Below are 21,239 nucleotides of genomic sequence, written 5' to 3'. Positions count from 1 at the left end.
CATCGAAAAGAACCAGAGGTCATGGAAAAAGCTGCTGCCGTCGCTGCCATTTTCTTCGCGCATATGCATCCCATTGGACTTGCAAGGCAATGGAATGCGCATGCTTGAAGAACATGGCGGTGATGAACATGACGGGTGGGAAGAGCTAGCAGTAACCAGGGGACCAGTTCGGGAGTGTGGCCAGCCGGCCATCGCTACCGGTTCAGTGACCTTGGCCAAATTTCCTCCAACAGTTCGCACGAAATGGTGAGAACTGGCTGAATACCACCTCTGACTTGGGGTCCTGGTAATATCTCAGTTATATATTCAGTTATATATTAAAGAGGAAGAAATATTTTAATATTTCTCATCAAGATTAGTAAAATAAGCATTGTTCAGTTTTACATGGAGGATCATTGTCTTCTTAGGAGAAAGGAAGAGGCATAGTTAGTACATACTAGAATTTTAAAATCATGTTGCTGCCAATATTTTTTCAGTATACAGCAGTATCGGTTCTTGCCAGTCAACCTCCGTGGACCATAATTTAGATATTTTATTTTATTCTTTATTGTACCAATCTTCTTATTGTGTCTCCTTGCTCTAATATTAATTCATTTATCACTGCCTTGGAAACTGTCAAATAAAATACTAAAGACATGTGTTTATAGCAGGGGTGAAATGCTCCCAGTTCGGACCGGATCGTCTGATCCGGTAGCGATGGAGGTGGGTGGTTTGGAGAACTGGTAGCAAAAATCCCTGTGTCCCTTCCCCTCATGCCCAGCTGAACCACGTGATCATCAGAGGCTGTTTTTTAAAAGCATTTTTTCTACAACCTCTTCAGCCAAAAAAATGCTTTTAAAAGTAAAAAAAAAGTCTCTGATGATCGTCCGGCTGAAGTGGTTGTAGAAAAAAAATGCTTTTAAAAGCCTCTGACGATCCCAGCTGAGTTGCCTGATCATCAGACGCTTTTAAAAGCATTTTTTTCTGCAACCTCTTCGGCTGAAGAGGTTGTAGAAAAAATGCTTTTAAAAGTTAAAAAAAAAAAGTTGGCCACGCCCACACAGTTACATTACCCCCACACAGACACACAAGCCACGCCCACAGAACCAGTAGTAACAAATTTTACATTTCACCACTGGCTTATAGGCATCGTAAAAATGAGCAAATACAGTAAACTATCGTATTCTTTGAGATGTCACTAGATAAAGCGTTATGATAGATTTAAATTATTGAAAAACATTCCCTTTTAACTGATCAGGAGCCACATAATAGTGGCTTTAAAATATTTGAAAGAGTAGAAAATAATTATTATAATAAATGTTAATTAATAGTAAAAAAAGTCACATTGTTAGACAAAACATTTATGGCTCAAGGAAAGCCTTGTCATTAAAATCTGTTCACTTGGCTTTTCTATAATATTTAAAGTAGGGCTCATTATTTAATATATTTGTATTGCAGATAAATCTTCCCCTTTTTTTCCTCCACAGCAAATCTCTTTGGGAGATTGGTCTAAGACAGTGATTTTCCTGCTTTCTATCCCATTAGATTTTGTCTGCTAAGAAACACATCCTCTCTTTCATTAATTTTATTTGTCTGGTGAGTCTCATTTCTAGCTGAGCTTTTGAGGAGCAAAAAATAATGGTGGCGGATAAACTGCCTTTCAGGGAAGCCAGAGTATTTCCTTCTTAATAAGAAATTGCTGCATCTTCTTGGAATGCAGGTTTTCAAAATTACTTTAAAGATCCACCTATGTGCCTTCATTCTTCTCAGCACTTTTTCCTGGCTTAAAAACCACTTAATTATAATTGTTTTATTATTTCTGGAAACAGTTAAAAACAGCCATGTCCGTTAGCAATAGCATTAAAACATTAAAATATTTCCTTCTTTTTAATACATAAGTGAAATATCACCAGGATCCCAAGGTTAATTTGTTGTTCACTTTCCCCAAAGAAGTATATTTGTATTTTGAAGACATTCCTCTTATTTTAGTAATTAGTGTTGTTACATTGTAAACTCCACATGCTCTCTTCTTCGTAGATAGGTGACAACCTATTTACGAAGAGAGGGATTTTGCTCTGGGATTATTGTATTCAGATTAGGCCAGTCTTGTAAAGCTTTAAGTGTTATGACAAAAATATTACTGAAACCTTTAATAAAATAATGCTCTTTGTATTAGTCATGTTGTTATACATATTTTATAGTTAATTATTGTATATTATTCTTTATAATTAGCTCCCTTAACTTCATACAAGTTAATTAGTCAATATAAAGCCCAACTTCATCCATTTGGAATTGTCTTTTATGTTGAATAACTTCTGAAATAGATATGCTGATTAGAAATAGTGGGGGTTGTAGTCTCAGGGTTTTTTGTCTGTGTCTAAAAGTTATTTTCCTGAATTATGCCACTGTCACTGTTCTGCTATACACAATTATATTAGAAAACAGTAACTTGCTCTATCTCCAAATAAACATACATGCATAATACATACATATGTGTGTCTCTCTGTGTGTTAATTATTATTGTGTCTCTATCTGCATCAATTTAATAGATTAACCTCCAAAAATTTATCTATGTTATGTAATGTACAAGCTATTCAAGAAGTCATAGAAATTTTTTTAGATTTTTCAGGATTCAGTTTCTCAAAATATTTTTTATTCTGGATTTGTATTACTGAACATAAACTTCTTTCTCTTTTCTTACATACCTTCATCCTTGGCTGCCACATTCTTTTTTTTATTTCAGCATTTGAAGCGTCTTTGCCCCCATCTATTATCATCAGACCATTTGCCCTGATTGAGTATATTTTGAATGCTACCATGATTTTGAATGTGCTTTTATTCAGTTACATCACAGAGCAATAATCAAAACTTAATTCACTGGTTTTGAATCTTGTTTAGTTATCAAAACTGTTGATACAGTTCTACAGAGAAATTATTGATTCTGTCATTTGTTCTTCTATAACTGTCTGGTTTGGTACAATAATCAAACAGGGCAGGTACAGACTTCAGTGGAAAGTTAGGACTGCAGAAAAAACAATTTCAACCAGCCTGCCTTCCATTGAGGACCTGTATACTGTATGTGTCATGAAGAGGGCTAACAAAATAGCTACAGACCCCTCACATCCTAGACATAAACTTCATCTGTTTCATCTCTTCCCTTCAGGATTCATACCAAAACAACTAGACACAAAGACAATTTTTGTCTCGTGCTATCACATAATTCCCACAGCACTGTCTTATGTCTAAGGATATTTCCCATTTAGTAAGGCTATATTATTATTATCCTTCTCATTTTTACTACTTTCTCTTATTGGTATCTTATGATTATATTATTTTGCTGTTTTTTATTGCCGGTAAGAACTTATGTACTGGAGACAAATTCCTTGTGTGTTCAATCACACTTGGCCAATACAGTATTCTATTCTATTCTATTCTATTCTATTCTATTCTATTCTATTCTATTCTATTCTATTCTATTCTATTCTATTCTATTCTATTCTATTCTATTCTATTCTTAGAGAAAGTCTTCATTTAGCAACAATGATGAAAAAGTAATTTTATGATCAATCCTCAGATGTAAAACCTTTGTAGGTCATAAGCACAGTTGTGGTTTCACTTAGTGACCGCTTCACTCAATGACTGAGTTGCCAACCCCAATTATATCACTAAACATTGACCACCTATATTTATTTAATTTGATACACAATTAAAAATTTCAAATTATAAATATGACTATAGTTTAACAGAATATAAATAATGCTAATATGGATATCTAACATTTTGCAGATTTCCAAGCTTTTGGTTTGAAGAAAGGCATGTTCTTCAATCCGGATCCTTACCTTAAAATTTCAATCCAGCCTGGAAAGCATAGCATCTTCCCAGCTCTTCCACACCATGGACAGGAAAAAAGATCCAAGATTATGTGTAACACTGTCAATCCCATCTGGCAAGGAGAGGTAAGCCACGGCCAAGAAAGAAATAAGGATGCCTAGAGAGAGAAAACAGAGGCAAGATTGTTCTTGCTGGCATAGGCTGATCTTTTCTTTTATAGAGAGAAAAGACTCATTTTTAGTGTTTTATATATTTATTTTATTTATTTTTTAAAAACCACCATTTTCAAGGACTTAACTCACTCTTCCCATTTTCCCCTATAAAAACATAGTGTTTAGTTAAAAATTACTCCTCCAGAACTCACATATCACTCTATACACATAGCATTTAGATATGCTTTTGATTTCATCTTTGGATCCAAACTATGAAAGAAATTGAACTCTTCTTCAATTGATTATTTTTGCTTATGTATAAGTTGTGTAAAAACTCCCAGATGATATATCACTCCCAGGTGTGATATAATGTCCAAGGACACTGGACTAAAGAAATTAACTCTTATAGACAAACAGAATAGCCCATCTCTTCATCTGTCAAAACAGGGAAATAAAGAGATTTCTGTTCTTCGGTATGCAGATGATGTCATGCTGCTTTATCCAACATAATTGTCCTGAAAGGGTTGCTTTGAATATGGCTAAGCACTCAAAAAATAACAGCTAGAAATTAATTACTTTAAAACCAAAATCATTGTTTTTGCTAAGTGCCCTAATGGCACATGTCTAGCAATTAAATAACCATTTAAAAGAGCAAGTCAAGACTTAAATATCTAGAGATCGTTTTCCATGCTATGAGCAACTGTAAATTTCATACTGACTATGTTACTTTAAATGCACACACACACAAAATCAGTGTTGGCTTTACATGGCTTCTGTTTCTCCAAAGAATCTCAGCATATAAATGCAATGATTAAAATCTCCTTGGATATGATTTAAGCCCAGCTTCTTTTTTGGAGCTCATTTCTTTGGAAAAAATTTGATCCAAATTTTTGACAGCAATTTTTCAAGAATTTACTTCATTCTGAACATTTTCTTCATTGCAAAGCTGACCTATTTAAAATAGAAACTTCTGCCTAGGCTTTCATCTTCTCCTGTCTGCATAAGATTTTTTTTTTTTTTTTTGGCAACCAACTTGGTCCTCGTAATTATGATTGACAGTTTTCAGTCCCCTGGTGTCAGACAATTCATGCCAAATTGCATTTTTATGGCTATCCAAAGTTATCCACATCACTTTTCTTATTTGGTATATTTCCTTTAAGCAATGAAATATTAACTGGTTTCATTTATATATCCAATACATCTTTTCCATATCCTCATTACGTGTCACATTTAAATCCATATCCAAAATAATTTCAGACTGATATGGTATAGTTTTTCTGTAACTTCATTAACACACTGTTGTATCAGATAACATTGAAGACTGTTGTTCAAATATCCACCAGATATTCCATTGTTAAAGTATTTTGCTCCATTTTTATTAAACTTAAGTTTCCTTCTCCCTTAATTGGACTGTTTATTATTTTCTAGCTCCCTTTAGTGTCTGAATGTCAAAACCCTATCCTATTGTGGTTTTTTTTCTAAAGAACCCAAACAATCATAGTTTCCAATGGGAAGGTTTCATCTAATTAATTTAAAATTGTAGTCCATCTGAATCCTTAAAAACCCACACTATCAGTTCCTTTTTGCTGTTTAATCCAAAAAATAATATTCCCAAACTTCAAAAGTATATTTAAAAATTATTTCTTTAAGGAAAAGGTGAGTCACCTGGTAATTACCACATAATTTTCCATTGCCAAGGGTCTTAATATTTTCAAGGCAATAAAAAGCAAAGCCAAAATGGTTAAGAAATGAGTCTCAATCAAATTGAGCTTGTTTCTCCCTCAATTCCCAGCTGCTCAACTCATAAACCAAGAGCAAAAACCAAATTCATACATATGAAGATTGGCTGCCTGGAGTATACATGGATTATCTCAAGATATCCTCTTCTCCAGGAAGATTTCCGCATCCAACATCCAACTAAACTAGTTGAAGGAAAGTATGCTTTCTCATAAGTTACGTTTGTAAAAGTTACATGATGTTTCTTTCTTTATGAAAGTTACATAATGTTTTTATTTAAGTAGACGCCAGCGAGGACAGATATAGATACTCTGTACTCCTTAAATTTCATTTATTATAGCTTAATTTGTTGCTAAGTCAAATGTTAAGTTAGTCTTTTGTGCACTTTGTGCGACAAAATGGTTATTGGTGAAGCTGGTAATTATTAATTATTAAATAAAGGCAGAGGCTGGCATTACAAGAACATAATTAGAGTTTGGTTGAATGCCATTATTATATACAAATATAACAAACAACTGCAAACAAAAGCAAAAATAAATGTTTTTGGTAGTGACAAGGTAACATAATTTAATTGAATAATGTGCAAAGCCCCAAATGTATTATCCTTATACCTAAAAGCATATGGAATGTACTCAAATGTCAGAAGAACATTGGAATATGACACTTTATGGTGCTTCCTTTTAGAATGCTGTGCAGATCAGGGTGAATGAATGGAGCAGAACAGATGGAAATGGTAGCTCCTGTATACATGGTTATTGAATATTGAATATATAAATGAGTATATAGTAGCAAATAAGGTAAGATAGTCAAACAATACATAGAGAAGAGACAAAAACCTATTTATGCCAGATAGATTCAGTTTGGAATATATGAATTCAAAGAATTAAGTCATCTATAAGAAATTTCAAACGATCAGATAAAGCTGGAAGCTGCAAAGTGCTGTATAAATTGAATCAATAAAGCAGTTTTTGTAGGAGGTTATTCTGATATCTTTTCTGTGTCCCAGATTCCATTTCACATTTCATTCATCACCCTCCATGCTTCTTATCTGGGAGTTCAGATTTGGAGCATAATCTGCTAAATTTAAAGTATATTTCCAGTCGCCAAGTCAGTAGTTTAATTTTAGTGTAATTAAAGATCTTCCTCAGTTCAGCTGAATGTTTGCAGCAGGAATTAATTTACATTACACCTCCCTCCCACCCAGATTTCAACATAGGGTAACTTCAAGTATCTTCAAATGCTGCCTCTGACAACATGAAAAGGATTTGTTTCTAAATTTATTTCCTATGTACATACAGTTGTTGCAGATGGGAGCAAGATTACTTCTTTCTGTTCAGTGGCTAAATTTATAGGAGAAATTTATCTAATATTGCTTATTAAATATTTGTTGACTTAGTTGGTCAATAGAGTTGTTTGGCAGGAAACTGGCCAAAAGAAGTACCGGTACCTGTAAGCAGGATGTTCTTTATTAGTTATCAGTTACTACCAGGAATTTAATCTTGCAGTGTAGCACTTCTTCATATACAAGTAGTCCTCACCTTATGACCATAGTGGACCTTAAGTGCCTCTTAGGACCTTAAGTTGTGATGGTTGTAAAGCAAATTATCATTGCCCAGCCAGTATTCAGCAAAAATGTCAAATCGCAATCATGTGACTATGGGGTACTTCATAAAGCAGTCATAAATATGACCCAGTTGTCAAATGCCTGATATGTGGTCACGTAACCTGGAAGTGTCAACTGTTGGAACTTTAGAACTGGGTTGAAAGTACCATTGTAACTTTTAACAGTCCTAACTGATCGGTCATACATTGAACACTACCTATGCCAGTCTGTAATGTATTTTTATTACAAGATTGTAAGTTTTCCATTAAGAATTATTGTATGGTTACTTTTGAAAATTTCTTAGTATCGATGTTTGCACTACAAAATATATGTTTGTCCACATAAATATAAAACTTAAAACTGAAGGTCTTTCTACTTGTGAGGAATCTTGTTGTGTACATGAGTAGAATTTATGTTCACAGCCGTAATGTGATGCAGTAATCTCAGTGGTTTTTTGGAAACCTTGTTTCCAAAACAAGGTTTAGATCCTTGTTACAAGATTGCATAGCCCAATTTCTTTTTAATTGTTAAATCAATTAACCGATGGGCTATTATTCCCCAGAGGTTTTGCCTCCATCATACTAATTTTTAGTAATAAATAAGAGCAGAGATAAATAAATCTATTTGCTTTGGATTTTAATGATAATTTTCCATGAGATGAAATGTTAATTTAATAAATGTGTTTGTATTTTAGTTTTTTTTAGTAGATCCAAGTAATACTTGTTTATACTTATTTTCCACACTTCTTACGGCCCATCTCTCTTAGAGCTTAATTAATTGTCTTATATAGACAGTACATCTCTGCAGAGTTCTAAGCATGGCATGGCAAGACAAATACAGCAGAGAGGAAGATTTGAAAGTTGTTCTCAGCATCTATTTCCAAGAGTAACACCAATAAAAGAGCCACCCTTTATTATTATTATTATTATTATTATTATTATTATTATTATTATTATTAATTGAATTTATATCCCGCCCTTCTCCCCGAAGGGATTCAGGGCGGTGAACAGCCAAAAATTAAAATAACATACAATATAAAAGTTAAGATAACTAAAAATAAATTATATTAATCGGCCTCCCAATTTAAAACCCCAAGCTATACAATTAAAAAACTAACCCGTAAAACCTATTCAGGCCAGGCCGGCTTGCTGAAATAAAAACGTCTTCAGGGCCTTACGGAAAGTCCGGAGATTCAGGATCAGCCGTATTCTGGGAGGTAGCTCGTTCCAGAGGGCGGTGCTCCCACAGAGAAGGCTCTCCCCCTGGGGGTCGCCAGCCGACATTGCTTGACCAACAGCACCCTGAGGAGGCCCTCTCTGTGAGAGCATATTGGCCGGTGGGAGGTTATCAGTAGCAGAAGGCGGTCTCGTAAATACCCCGGCCCTAAGCCATGGAGCGCTTTAAAGGTGAGAACCAACACCTTGAAGTGCACCTGGAAGACCACCAGGAACCAGTGCAGCTCGCGCAGGAGAGGTGTTATATGGGAGTGCCATGTTGCTCCCGTAATCACCCGCGCGGCCGCATTCTGGACCAGTTGGAGCCTCCGGGTGCTCCATGTAGAGAGCGTTGCAGTAGTCCAGGCGAGAAGTGACAAGAGCATGAGTGACTGTGCACAAGGAATCCGGACTCAGAAAGGGGCGCAACTGGCGTATCAGGCGAACCTGATAAAAAGCCCTCCTGGCCACGGCTGTCATGTGCTCTTCTAAAGACAGCTGTGTGTCCAGGAGGACGCCCAAGTTGCGAGCCTCCTCTGTGGGGGTCAATGACTCGCCCCCAATAGCCAGCGATGGCACCAGTTGCCTATATCGGGATGCTGGCATCCACAGCCACTCAGTCTTGGAAGGGTTGAGTCGAAGCCTGTTCCTCCCCATCCAGACCCGCACGGCCTCCAGACACTGGAACATCACTTCAAGGGCATCGTTGGGGTGGTTTGGGCTGGAGATGTACAGCTGAGTGCCATCAGTGTACAGATGGCACTGAACCCCAAATCCACGGATGATCTCACCCAGCGGCTTCACATAAATGTTGAACAGGAGTGGCGAGAGGACCGACCCTTGTGGCACCCCACAAACAAGGCACCTCGAGGTCGACCTCTGCCCCCCTGCCAACACAGACTGCGACCGGTCAGAGAGATAGGTGGAGAATCACCGCAACTAGGTGCCTCCCACCCCCAATCCCTCCAACCAGTGCAGCATGATACCATGGTCAATGGTATCAAAAGCCGCTGAGAGATCTAATAAGACCAGAACAGAGGAGCAACCCCTGTCCCGAGCCCTCCAGAGATCATTAACCAACACGACCAATGCTGTTTCCGTGCTGTACCCAGGCCTGAAGCCGGACTGGCACGGGTCTAGATAGACGGTTTCATCCAGGTACTGTGGGAGCTGTTGCGCAACCACACTCTCAACAACCTTTGCAATAAAGCGAAGGTTGGAGATAGGACGGTAGTTAGTCCAGAGAAGGCTTCTTAACAGCCGGGTCCAGAGAAGGCTTCTTAAGGAGAAGCCTCACCACCGCCACTTTCAAGGCGGGCTCTTTCAAGGCACCCTGGCTGTCCATGTGGCAGAATTGTCCATGTGGCTTTTCTGCAGGCTTGTTTCTTTACTAACCTGTCAGATCTACAGAGTTCTTTCTGTGTGTGTGTGTGCGTGTGCGTGTGTGTGTTTGTGTGTGTATATAAAATACATATGTTTGTGTAAATATAATTAACATAACATAAAATAACATAACATTTAGTGGCCACCCATCATACCTTAGGCTAACTCTAGACAGCTTACAACCATAAAAAAACCTCTGTAAATAGATAAAAGCATAAGTAGAATACTTATTTACTTGGCATAGTATTACTTGGCGTAGTATTACATAGTATTTACATGGCATACAGACCCCCAATAACCCCTCTATCATTGATCCCACTGGACAGCTTCCATGTGTAATAGGTGATATTGCAGATACCCAGGTTTCAATCCATGCCAGTTGGCATCTTGATTTGCATTCACAAATCAGTGTCACTTCTATGGACTTAATATATCAGCAAAATAAGTAGAATTTAAAATGAATGAACTGGAAGGGACCTTGGAGGTCTTCTAGTCCAGCCCCCTGCTCAAGCAGGAGAACCTATACTATATGATAAGTGACTGTCTAGACCCGTGATGGCAAACCTATGGCATGTGTACCACAGGTGGCACTCTCTGCAGGCACGCGAGCTGTTACCCAGCTCAGATCCACTATGTGCCTCCCACCGGCCAACTGATTTTCAGGTCTCTGGTGTGGGGGCGGGGCGCCTGAGAGAGACGCACATGTGTGAGGGTCTCACGCACATGTGTGGGGGTGAGGGGTTCTTGTGTGCATGTGCGGGGATGGGGGGAGCGCAAGGGGAGCGGTGCACCCTCACAACCCATTTTTGGTCCCAGGAGGCTTCAGGGAGGCTTGCCAGGCCCAAAATGGGCCGGGGGGGCACAGTGTGAACTCTCGCAGCCCATTTTTGGTCCCAGGAGGCTTCAGGGAGGCCTTCCAGGCCCAAAACAGGCCGTGGGGGGTGCGGCGCCAAGGAAATAGCTCACAATAATGATCAGAACTTTCTAAAAAGACTACTGTTTAATTTTTTAAAAAAGTGGGAGGGGGAGAATATGAAGAAAAATGCAAGCCCAATTACTCCTCTGTACTAACTCCCTACAACCCTGAATCCCTCACCTTGTTATCATTCAAGACTGCTGCTGGTAGTTCTGTCATTATTGGGTAATCCAGTCTTTGTTAGATCCTTTTCAAAATAGAGATTTAATGTTGAAGGGAACATTAATTAATTAATGACCTCAAATGTCGTTCTTAATTCCAGACCTCTTATTGTAAACACAGGATTAGAACTGAATCCATTTTCTGCTTCCAGTTCAGGTTCACAAAGGTTGTAGTTAGGTAGTTCCAGACTCAGATGTCCTTGAAGCTTGTCTCATTTAAGATCAGTTCTGAATCTTGTCATCCTTCCATTTCTTCTAGGGCAGACTATTGACCTTAATGAAATCAGCTTTTTCATGGTCCTAATAAGTTGCTATATATTTCTCATGATAGCCCAAGACCTGTTGGCCTTTCATTTCCTCCTCTGTTTTCTCTCGTTTCTAGTCCAGTAGTGGTCTAAAATTACCATAAAACCAGGAAATTCTTTTTCTTTTCTATTCCCTTATCCTCTGGACTATCGCAGTTATTCTTCTAAAATAAATTGAATATGAGATCATATCTGATATCTCTTGGCCAGATATAATGTTCTTCCCCACTGTCAGTTGGGCCAAGATCTGCAGAAGCCATTGTGTTTTTCCTCCAGCAATTATTCCAAGGGATATATAATGTATTTACCATTGAATGAAAATCAGTTCAATCTTTTGAAAAGGAAGTGGTAATGATTTTGACATCCCAGATTGTTCAGTTCTTCCTTCTACCACACAATTGCTGATAATTGGTATTTGGTTGGAGAGTAAACACTGAGATCCCCTTCAAAGAATCTGCTTCCCCCCCCCCCAGCAAATAAATTGGAAGGATGTTGGCCTAGAAATTTAAAGTGCAGAGGACCTGGTCTACTGGTTGATGTAATCTACTACTCCTTTTCCTGTCCTTACCAAAGTTTCTGAATAACTTCTGGACCATCAGTAGTCGTTTTCCAAATACGTTGAATATGTAACTAGTAATCTCTGGCTTCCATTAGTTTTATTTCCAAAGTGGCCATACTGAATCTTGAGATAACTGCAGGCATGGTTTGCTGAATATTTCCATTTTTGGAAATTTAGGTCTACTCTAAGTTCCTTCCACCTTATAATTTTGAGAAGCCGATATCACTGCTTCTCCCAGACAAACTAAAGAAACTGCTGTTTCTTAGCTGCTGTTCACAAGAACTTCTGCTTAGATCCATATGGAAATATATTCAAGATTTTACTCAAGCAAATAATTGAATACCTTGAAAGACGTGATCTGTTAATGATTCTCTTGCACTTGAAGCAATATGGCTTAGCATGTCTTCTAGAAAGGCATATCTTGGAGTCATATCTCCTTTTACTCCTGTAGGCGGTGCTACTTCCCCCCCCCCCCCCAGAACCTATAATTCTTTGTTCATTGTCAAAAGCTGCTTCAATTAACATAAATACAGATTTTATAAATGAATATCAATCAGCATCAAATACAATAGGAAAAATTCAACCAGGATATTCATCCAGGATATTTCCAGGGATAGACAAGGGCATGGACCATGAATCAGTAGCGTCAGATGTATAATTTAAACTTAAAAAATTAAAGAGGACAGATAAGTCTGCAAAATTTGACCTGAAATATATTTATTGCAGATGGAAGTCTATATCAAATTACAGAGCACTATAATATGGTGAAGTAAGTGCTTATTAACCCTGCTAGTTTATGGCACAAATTATCATCCAACCCATTTGGCGACTGCTTCACCAGGCTGGGCAACATTGCAGCAACATCTAAAAGTATCACGGAGGTGTAAAATTATCCTGGGTGCCCTGGGTGCCCTGCGATAATAGTAAAATTGAGTTTAGTGTAGTAGTTAAAGCATCGAACTAGAAACTGGGTGAATGTGAGTTTAACTCCAGGCTTAGGTATAAAGACAGTTGAGTGATCTTGGCCAGTGATTTTCTCTCAGCTTTAGGAATGGCAAACCATTTTGAAAAAAACTTGCCAAGAAAATTGGAGGAAATTTTGGACACAATTCAAAGGAAGAAAAAAAATAGTGATGTGAGAGTCATACAAATGTCTCTGTAATAAAATACAGATACTAGCAAAGGACATGTTCTGTTGAATTCAGACTTTGAACCTCAATACAGGACAAGGAAATATATCAATCAAGAATAATATGGCATTGAGAAAAATAACAGCAGAAAGAAAAAGTGAGGAAACTATGAATCCTAAAAAGCCAGACAATGGAAGGTCATTAAATAATGTGAAATTTTAATTTTAGCAATATTTCTCTTAATTTCTTGCTTAATGTCTTCTAAATGCTATGACAGTAACTAGAAATTAATAGGATTAGGAATGAATTAGAAAATATTTGAAAATATTTCTAAAGATAAAAACAATACAAATTTTAGAAAAACAAAGAAAGTAAAGAATTGTGATTAAGAAAGAAAAAATAAAAATAAATAGGGGAGGGAGGGATTATAAAGAAGTTGTTTCCAATCTTTTTGACAGCAGTTATACATTTATATTTTAGCTTCTCATTCTAAGGTTACATCATAATTTCCTTCTTTCCATAAACTATCCTTTCTAATCTTCAAACACATAATCCATGGAAGATGGATGTAGGAGTATTAAAAGACAAAGATTTACTCCAAAAGCTAAAAGAGGAGATGGTTTTTTTCTTTAGGGTCAATAGGAAAGAGGATACTAGTCCACAGATTATCTGGGATACGGCGAAGGCGGTGATCAGGGGAGTAGTATCATCTCATATAATTGGAAAGAGGAAGACCCAAAGACTGAAACGGAGTAAATTGAGGTGTGAATTGGAGAAAGTGGAAGCGAGGTTGCAGACAGACCCAGGGAACTTAAAACTAGTTGAGAAGAAGAAAATAACCCGACACCAGTTAAACCTATTAGATCAGGAAGAATTGGCTACTAAAATTAGATGGGCAAAACAAAGGCATTTTGAGCATGCAAATAAAGCAGGAAAATGGCTTACTTATAGACTGAAGAAGCAACAGGAGAGAAATAGGATAGTTTGTTTGAAGGACCAAAGGGGAAGATGTGTTTCGGATAAGGAAGGGAAAGGAAAAATAATACAAGAATATTTTACTGCTTTGTATTCAGCTGGAGATGAACAGGACCAGGAGATTAGAGAGTATTTGGCTAGAGTGGATCCCCGGAAGGTCCCACCCCCAATGAGAGAAATATTGAATGCAGAGATTACCTTGAAGGAAGTAGAGTTAGTATTAAGGGAACAAAAGGGGGGAAAGACCCCAGGTACGGATGGTCTGCCAGTAGAAATTTATAAGGCCCTCCTTGAGACTTTGGGGGAATTTTTGACTCAAGTATTTAATGAGGTTCTGGTCTTTGGTCAAATGCCACCCTCCTGGTCTGAAGCATATATTACACTAATTCCAAAGGAAGGCACTGATCCGCTTCTGATTAAAAATTACAGACCAATTTCCCTGCTTAATTCCGATTATAAATTATTCTCTGCGATTTTAGCGAAGAGACTAAAAATTTTCCTGAATGAGTACATCCACGGAGACCAGAATGGCTTCCTACCTCATAGACAATTGAAAGATAACGTGAGAACTATAATGAATATATTAGAATATTATGAGTGTAATTCTGATAAACAGGTGGCCCTGGTCTCCGTGGATGCACAAAAAGCCTTTGACAGAGTGAGCTGGAAATTTCTCTTTGCACAGTTGAGCGAAATGGAATTCGGGGAAAGATTTACCAGGGCAATCCGGACAGTATACGCAAAACAGACAGCGAAAATACTTATTAATGGGGAGGAGTCTGAAAAAATTGATATAAGTAAAGGTACTAGACAGGGATGTCCATTATCTCCACTTTTATTTATTTTAACCCTAGAGTTATTATTGAATGAGGTCAGAAGAAATCAAGGAATTAGAGGGCTAAGAAACAGAGGGGAAGAGTTTAAGCTCCAAGCCTTTGCGGACGACTTGATATTTGTCTTGGAAGAACCTTTGGAATCGGGACCAATCCTGCTACAGGAATTGGAGGCTTACGGGAAAGTAGCGGGATTTAAATTAAATAAAGATAAAACCAAGATCCTAATTAAAAATATGACGAAGAATCAAAAAGCGCAGTTAGAGGAAGAACTAGGGATCCAGATAGTCAAAAAACTAAAATACTTAGGAATTTGGCTTTCATCTAAATGCTCGACCATTAAAGAAGACAACTACCAAAAACTACTTAGTCAAACTAAAGAAATGTTGGAAGGATGGAAAAGTTTACAGCTATCATTATTAGGTAGAATTGCAGTAGTTAAGATGTATATCCTGCCTAAATGGATTTTTCTCTTTCAGACAGCCCCAGTTTTAGTAGATACAATTTTTTTTCATTCTTTAGATCAGTGTATACATAGATTTGTATGGCAGAATAAAAAACCAAGGATTAAATTGAAAATGCTTCAAGAATCCCCTTCCAGGGGAGGATTTGGCCTACCTAAATGGGAGCTTTATCATCAGGCAGCTGTCTTAACTTGGATCAGAGACTGGATTGCCTTGAGGAGGAGGAGAATCCTTAGCTTGGAAGGTCACAATTTGCAACAGGGGTGGCACTATTATCTGAGTCAGGAAAGGCCCAAAAAACATAAATATTTTATGGACCACTTTATTCGAAAGGTTTTGATGACCATATGGGATCGAATAAGAAATAAATTTTACCTGATGACTCCGATTTGGCTTTCCCCTTTAGAGGCAATGACACACCCGACTCTTTACAACAGAAATAAACCACTAATCTACCAAGCTCTGTTGGATCCTTCAGGCAAAGTAAAATCTCGAAATATGCTGGGGGAATTAGGCTATGAGCTAGATTGGTGGTCATACAATCAGATCCAATCTAGGACAGCTCAGGATAAAAATAAAGGAGGAATTTATAATTCTCTACAGGAACTTGATAAGATCTTGTTGGGGAAGGATGAGAAGGTATTATCCAAACTCTATCAATTCCTCTTAATGGACTGGATTGGAGAGGAGGTCATCAAAGACTCAATGATTGCCTGGGGGAGAAATTTGGGATACTCGATTGAACTTGAAAAATGGGAAGAAATCTGGGGGACAACCTTAAAATTAACAATGTCAGTTTCCTATAAGGAAAATATATACAAAATGCTATATAGATGGCACCTGCCCCCGGCTAGATTATCGAAGATGTTCCCGGGGACCTCTCCGGTTTGCTGGAAATGCAACGCCACTATGGGAACTTACTTTCATAGTTGGTGGACCTGTCCCCGAGCAAAAGAATATTGGGCTAGAATTCAAAAATGGATTTTAGAAATCATAGGATGTAGAATAGATTTGAACCTGGAAACGTTTTTACTAGGCATGAAACCAGAGAATTTAAACAAATCTAATTGGTATCTCGCTCTCCACATCATCATTGCAGCCAGGATCTCGTTCGCGCAAGAATGGAAATCTAAAAATATCCCATCGGAGGCTACGTTAATTGCAAAGATCATGGACTGTGCAGAAGCAGACAAGCTTACTGGACTTTTGCGAGATAGACAAGAATCGGGGTTATATAGGAACTGGGACAGATGGTATGCTTGGCTGCAAAAAAAGAAATCTTAAGAAGAACGAAAATATTAACCTTAATGTGAACGTGGGTAAATACTTCCAGGAGTACTGCATGACGATTGAGAATTTTTTTTCTGGTTAAACCTTCCTTTCTTTTGATGAGTTAGCTTAATGGAAGTTTGTACTTTCTCCAGACGAAAATTGATACTTTAAAACTCTATATGTATTATATTACTCTCTGCAATTCTATCCATATTATTATATTTTTTTCTGTATTTTTTAATAATTTTCAATAAAAATTTATAAAAAAAAAACAAAAACACATAATCACAAGTTCTTTTTTCTGTCTTTTTTTTTAGCAAAAAATCCATAAGGGATTGTCAGACATTGATAAGTATTCCTTTAATAAAATAAGTTAATTTCCTCATCTCTTTGTCACCAACCATTCCTCTGTCGTGGGCATTTCAGTGTCTTTCCATTTTTAATATAAAAGTCTTACAACAATAATATAAAAATATCATTTTTGCCATGGATCCTTTTCTTCCATGGTTCTTTTCTAATTGTTTCCTTGTGCTGCCAAGCCCTCGGTTCCTAAGTACCCAATAAGCTGTGGCAAATCAGCCTTCCTGTTGACTGACATTTCCCAGGCTTCAATCATTTCTTTGGCTATCTTTGTACCTGTATGGCCAACAAATGGTTGCAAATCAAGGATTATGCGTGAGGATCTTACTTTTGATAGTAGCATCAATAGAATAATTTTATAAATAAAGGTTCAAGATCACTTAAAATTCCAGTTGTGGAGCTGTTAATGTTGAATGCATTAAAGGTTTATTAGCTGTATCTATCCATATTTGTCTCGCCTGCAAAAGATTAATGTCAATCCATGTATATAATGTTATAATAATGTATTCCATTTTTAAATATGTAAATATTTGGGGTTTATTCTGTTGAATCAAAAAGATATTTAAGTGGGATACTTCCCTTATTGGCAATTTTTATATATTTAGACAATAGAGTAGTTTGCTGCAAAAAAAATCTTCAGCAAGGAGTTTTAGAATATTGACAAAATTAATGGAAATTGCCTTATGGTATGCATTCTGAAATTGCCTTATGATACACATTCAGCAGGAAAGGAAAATGAGTTTTTGAAACTCCAAATTGCCTGAAATTTCTGTTTTATTTCTTTACAGTTCTATTGCAGAGTTTCAAATCAATTTATGTCGGTCACAATAAGATAAGGTGACCAGACGTCCCGTTTTTGGCGGGACAGTCCCGCTTTTGAGCAATTTGTCCCGCGTCCGGCGTTTTAAAAAAGTCCCGATTTTTCATTCTGCCTCCTGAGTCCCCGCTGATGGCTAGAGGGAAAAAAAACTGTTTGAACTCTTGCCGCGGGGCTTCAAAGGGCCGACCTACAGCTGATCAGTGTTAAAAAAAAAAAACCTTGGTATATTTGCGGCGCAAGGCAGCCCTCGTTTCCTGCCGACTCGGAGCGGTAAACAGCGTCTGGTTCAGGGAGCAGCCGGATTTTGCTCTCCATTGCTCTCTCGGTCCCCTGCAAGCTCTCATCTCTTGAGAAGCCCAACCAAAGTTTCCCGCGCCATTTCAGGGAGCATTCCTCGAGAGACGAGAGCTTGCAGGGGGCCGAGAGAGCAATGGAGAGCAAAATCCGGCTGCTCCCCGAACCAGACGCTGTTTACCGCTCCGAGTCCCAAGCGACAGGAGAGGAGGGCTGCCTTGTGCTGCAAATATACCAAGGTGGAATCCTGATGCTGCCCTTACAGCGGAGAGAAGAAGCCGGATTTTGCTCTCCATTGCAGACACCAGATCGTAATGCACCACCTGCAAAAATGCGAAAATTTCCAAATGTAGCCCTGCCCTCTTACAGCTCTCCTGATGTTCAACTGTTGTCTCTCAAGGAGGATACTTGGCCAGCCTCATGCTTGATGTCTCCCACCTTGGCAGCTTTAAGACTTGTGGACTTCAACTCCCAGAATTCTCCACAATTCCCCAGAATGGGCTCGGCGGGAGTTGAAGTCCAAACGTTGTAAAAGAGCCACAATTGCCCAGCCCTGGGCTAGGGTAGGCTGATGCCGCGCGGATGGGAGGAGGGGCGGGCGACCCAGCAATTAAGTTGTGGTTTGGAGGTATATATGGGGGAAATTATTTGGTTTATTATTATTGATAGATATAATTAATTGATTTGTAAGAAATTGGATTGCATGGAAATAATTGGAATATTCATGTTCATATTGATTAATATACAAAAAAGATAGTTATATAACTAATTGATTTATATTAAAATGTTGAATTTGTATTAAACAACTGTATTACATAATTACATAATTAACCAATGTGAGGATGGATATAAAAATAGATGACAATGGGAAGGGGTATAATATAGAATAGAAGGGAAAAATTGAATTTGATTAAGATTAGAGATGAGGATGAAGGGTAATATTGGTTTTTTTAAAAAATAGATGAGGAATAAATATGGCAAAAAGGAAATATAGAAATTGTAAATTTAATTGAAATGACTAAACGCTGTTTAAATTTGTGAACCAGCCAAATATTCTGTTCAAAGAAAATACATTGTATGTTTGTATGTGTGTTTCTAATTACTGCTATTTATTCATATTTGTTCTCTTTTATTCTTTAAAGTTTAACAATTCATTCTTTATCTTAATATCTTTATATTTGTTTGGGGTTGGCTTTCTTCCCGTTCATCTTTTTTATTGTACAGCAATCTTTCTCCTCAAACCTACCACCTCTCTCTTTTCTTTCCTTCTTACTTTCTCTTCCCCCCACCCTCTTTTTCTCCTCCCTACTTCCTCTTCCTTTCTCCTCCTCCTCCTCTCTTCCTCCCTCTCTTACCCTCACTCCTACTCTAATTTCTCTTCCTTCATCCCTCTCTATTGCTGTATCCTTTAATGCATATGGACTACTCAGAGGGCTGAAAAAGTTATTTTTGACTGGTCCTCACACTTTTGACTAGTCCTCGAACTTACAACTGTCCTCACATTTTACATTTTTGCCCTATCTTGTCATCATGGTGAAGAGAAGCAGTTGTGAAATGAGTGACATGGTTGTTAAGAATGCTGCATGGGCATAAATGTGAGGATGGTCATAAGTATGAGGACCAGTCAAAAGTGCGAGGACCTGTCAGAAATGACTTTTTTCAGCCCTCTGGTTAGTCCTTTTGTGCATATGGACTACTCAGAGGGCTGAAAAAGTTATTTTTGACTGGTCCTCGCACTTTTGACCAGTCCTCGAACTTACGACTGTCCTCAAATTTTACGTTTTTGCCCTATCATGTCACCATGGTGAAGAGAAGCAGTTGTGAAATGAGTGACATGGTTGTTAAGAATGCTGCACGGGCATAAATGTGAGGATGGTCATTAGTGTGAGGACCAGTCAAAAGTGTGAGGACCTGTCAGAAATGACTTTTCAGCCCTCTGAGTAGTCCCTATACACATAGCCATGGCCACCCGGTCACATGACCAGCTAGCCACGCCCACCCAGTCACATGGCCTCCAAGCCACGCCCACATAATAAGCCACGCCCACAATGGTGTCCTTCTTACCAATGTTAAAATCTGCTCACCTTACCCTATACACATAGCCATGGCCACCCGGTCACATGACCAGCTAGCCACGCCCACCCAGTCACGTGACCAGCTAGCCACGTCCACAAAATAAGCCACGCCCACAATGTCCCTCTTTACCAATGTTAAAATCTGGTCACCTTACAATAAGATCAAGCATAAGATCAATAGTCAGTTCCTTCTTTTATTAGCAAGCACTTTATCCATAAATAGATTGATCAAGTTAGAATGAGTTCTCGGTGCAAATGTTTTGGAAATGGAATAAAATGAAATTGGAACTTTGCCAACATGTTTTTCCCAATTAAATTTCCCCTGTGCACATACTTATGTTTTTGACAAGGATGTTATATTTCTGGAATATTGAAATAGGAGAGATGAAGTGTCTACCGTTCTGATTTCAGAATTTTTTTAATAGGTAATAATTGGAGAAATGCCATTCTGAAATAATATGTGGCAATGACCTTGGGAAACAGGAGGAAGAACTGCAGACTAGATTCAGAAGGGATTTGCACAATTGATGTTTTCATATAGCACAGAAGCACAAACTATGAGTATTAATACTACCTTTATTGTAAGGTTATAGTAAGAAATTCTTGCAATCTGAAAGCACCTCTCCCCTCCTTTACTTTTACTCTGGAAGCTAGGAAGACTCCCTTCTAAAATGCTTTCCACACCTCTTTCACTTTCATTTCTAAGCAAAATAAATGATTTCAGGCTATGTGGAAGGGAGTATGATTACTATCCATTGGAAAAGGGGTCCCTTAACCTGCCTTATTACAATAGTTTTGTGCATAAGAATTCCTGGCAATCATTCATCCCTTTGGAATTAGCATCCAATATCCTGACTATTTTTAGTTCATATGGTTCAGCATTTTGTAAGGCTGGAATAGGTTTTGCCAACTTGTTTTCTTTAGGTTGTGTTCTATAATTTCTCATACTCTAGAGGATGACAAACTGCTGAATCTCTGAAATGCAATTGAAATTTTGTGAGTGAAATTTACTTTACAGTGTGAGGCTCTCCAGAATAATAATTAAAACTTTCAGAAAGGAAACATTTTTAACATCATATAGTTCTATTAAATACCATGATCTTTACACTTAGCTTG

General features: G+C 37.8%; 1 protein-coding gene across 10 annotated transcripts in view; it reads left to right on the top strand.

Annotated features, from left to right (window-relative positions):
• HECW1 (HECT, C2 and WW domain containing E3 ubiquitin protein ligase 1) overlaps positions 1 to 21,239 on the top strand; it is a 296,682-nt gene that overhangs the window by 198,084 nt on the left and 77,359 nt on the right. For all 10 annotated transcript variants that reach the window (XM_087892405.1, XM_087892404.1, XM_087892401.1 and 7 more), the window contains one exon: positions 3,766 to 3,935. In XM_087892405.1, coding sequence (XP_087748531.1) covers positions 3,766 to 3,935 — 170 coding nt within the window. The remainder of the gene's footprint in view (positions 1 to 3,765; positions 3,936 to 21,239) is intronic.

Source organism: Pantherophis guttatus, chromosome 4 (assembly GCF_059756535.1).
Source record: "Pantherophis guttatus breed Tessera chromosome 4, ASM5975653v1, whole genome shotgun sequence".
NCBI lineage: Eukaryota > Metazoa > Chordata > Lepidosauria > Squamata > Colubridae > Pantherophis > Pantherophis guttatus.
The sequence above is the reverse complement of the archived record's forward strand: the minus strand, read 5'-3'. Positions and strand labels throughout refer to the sequence as shown.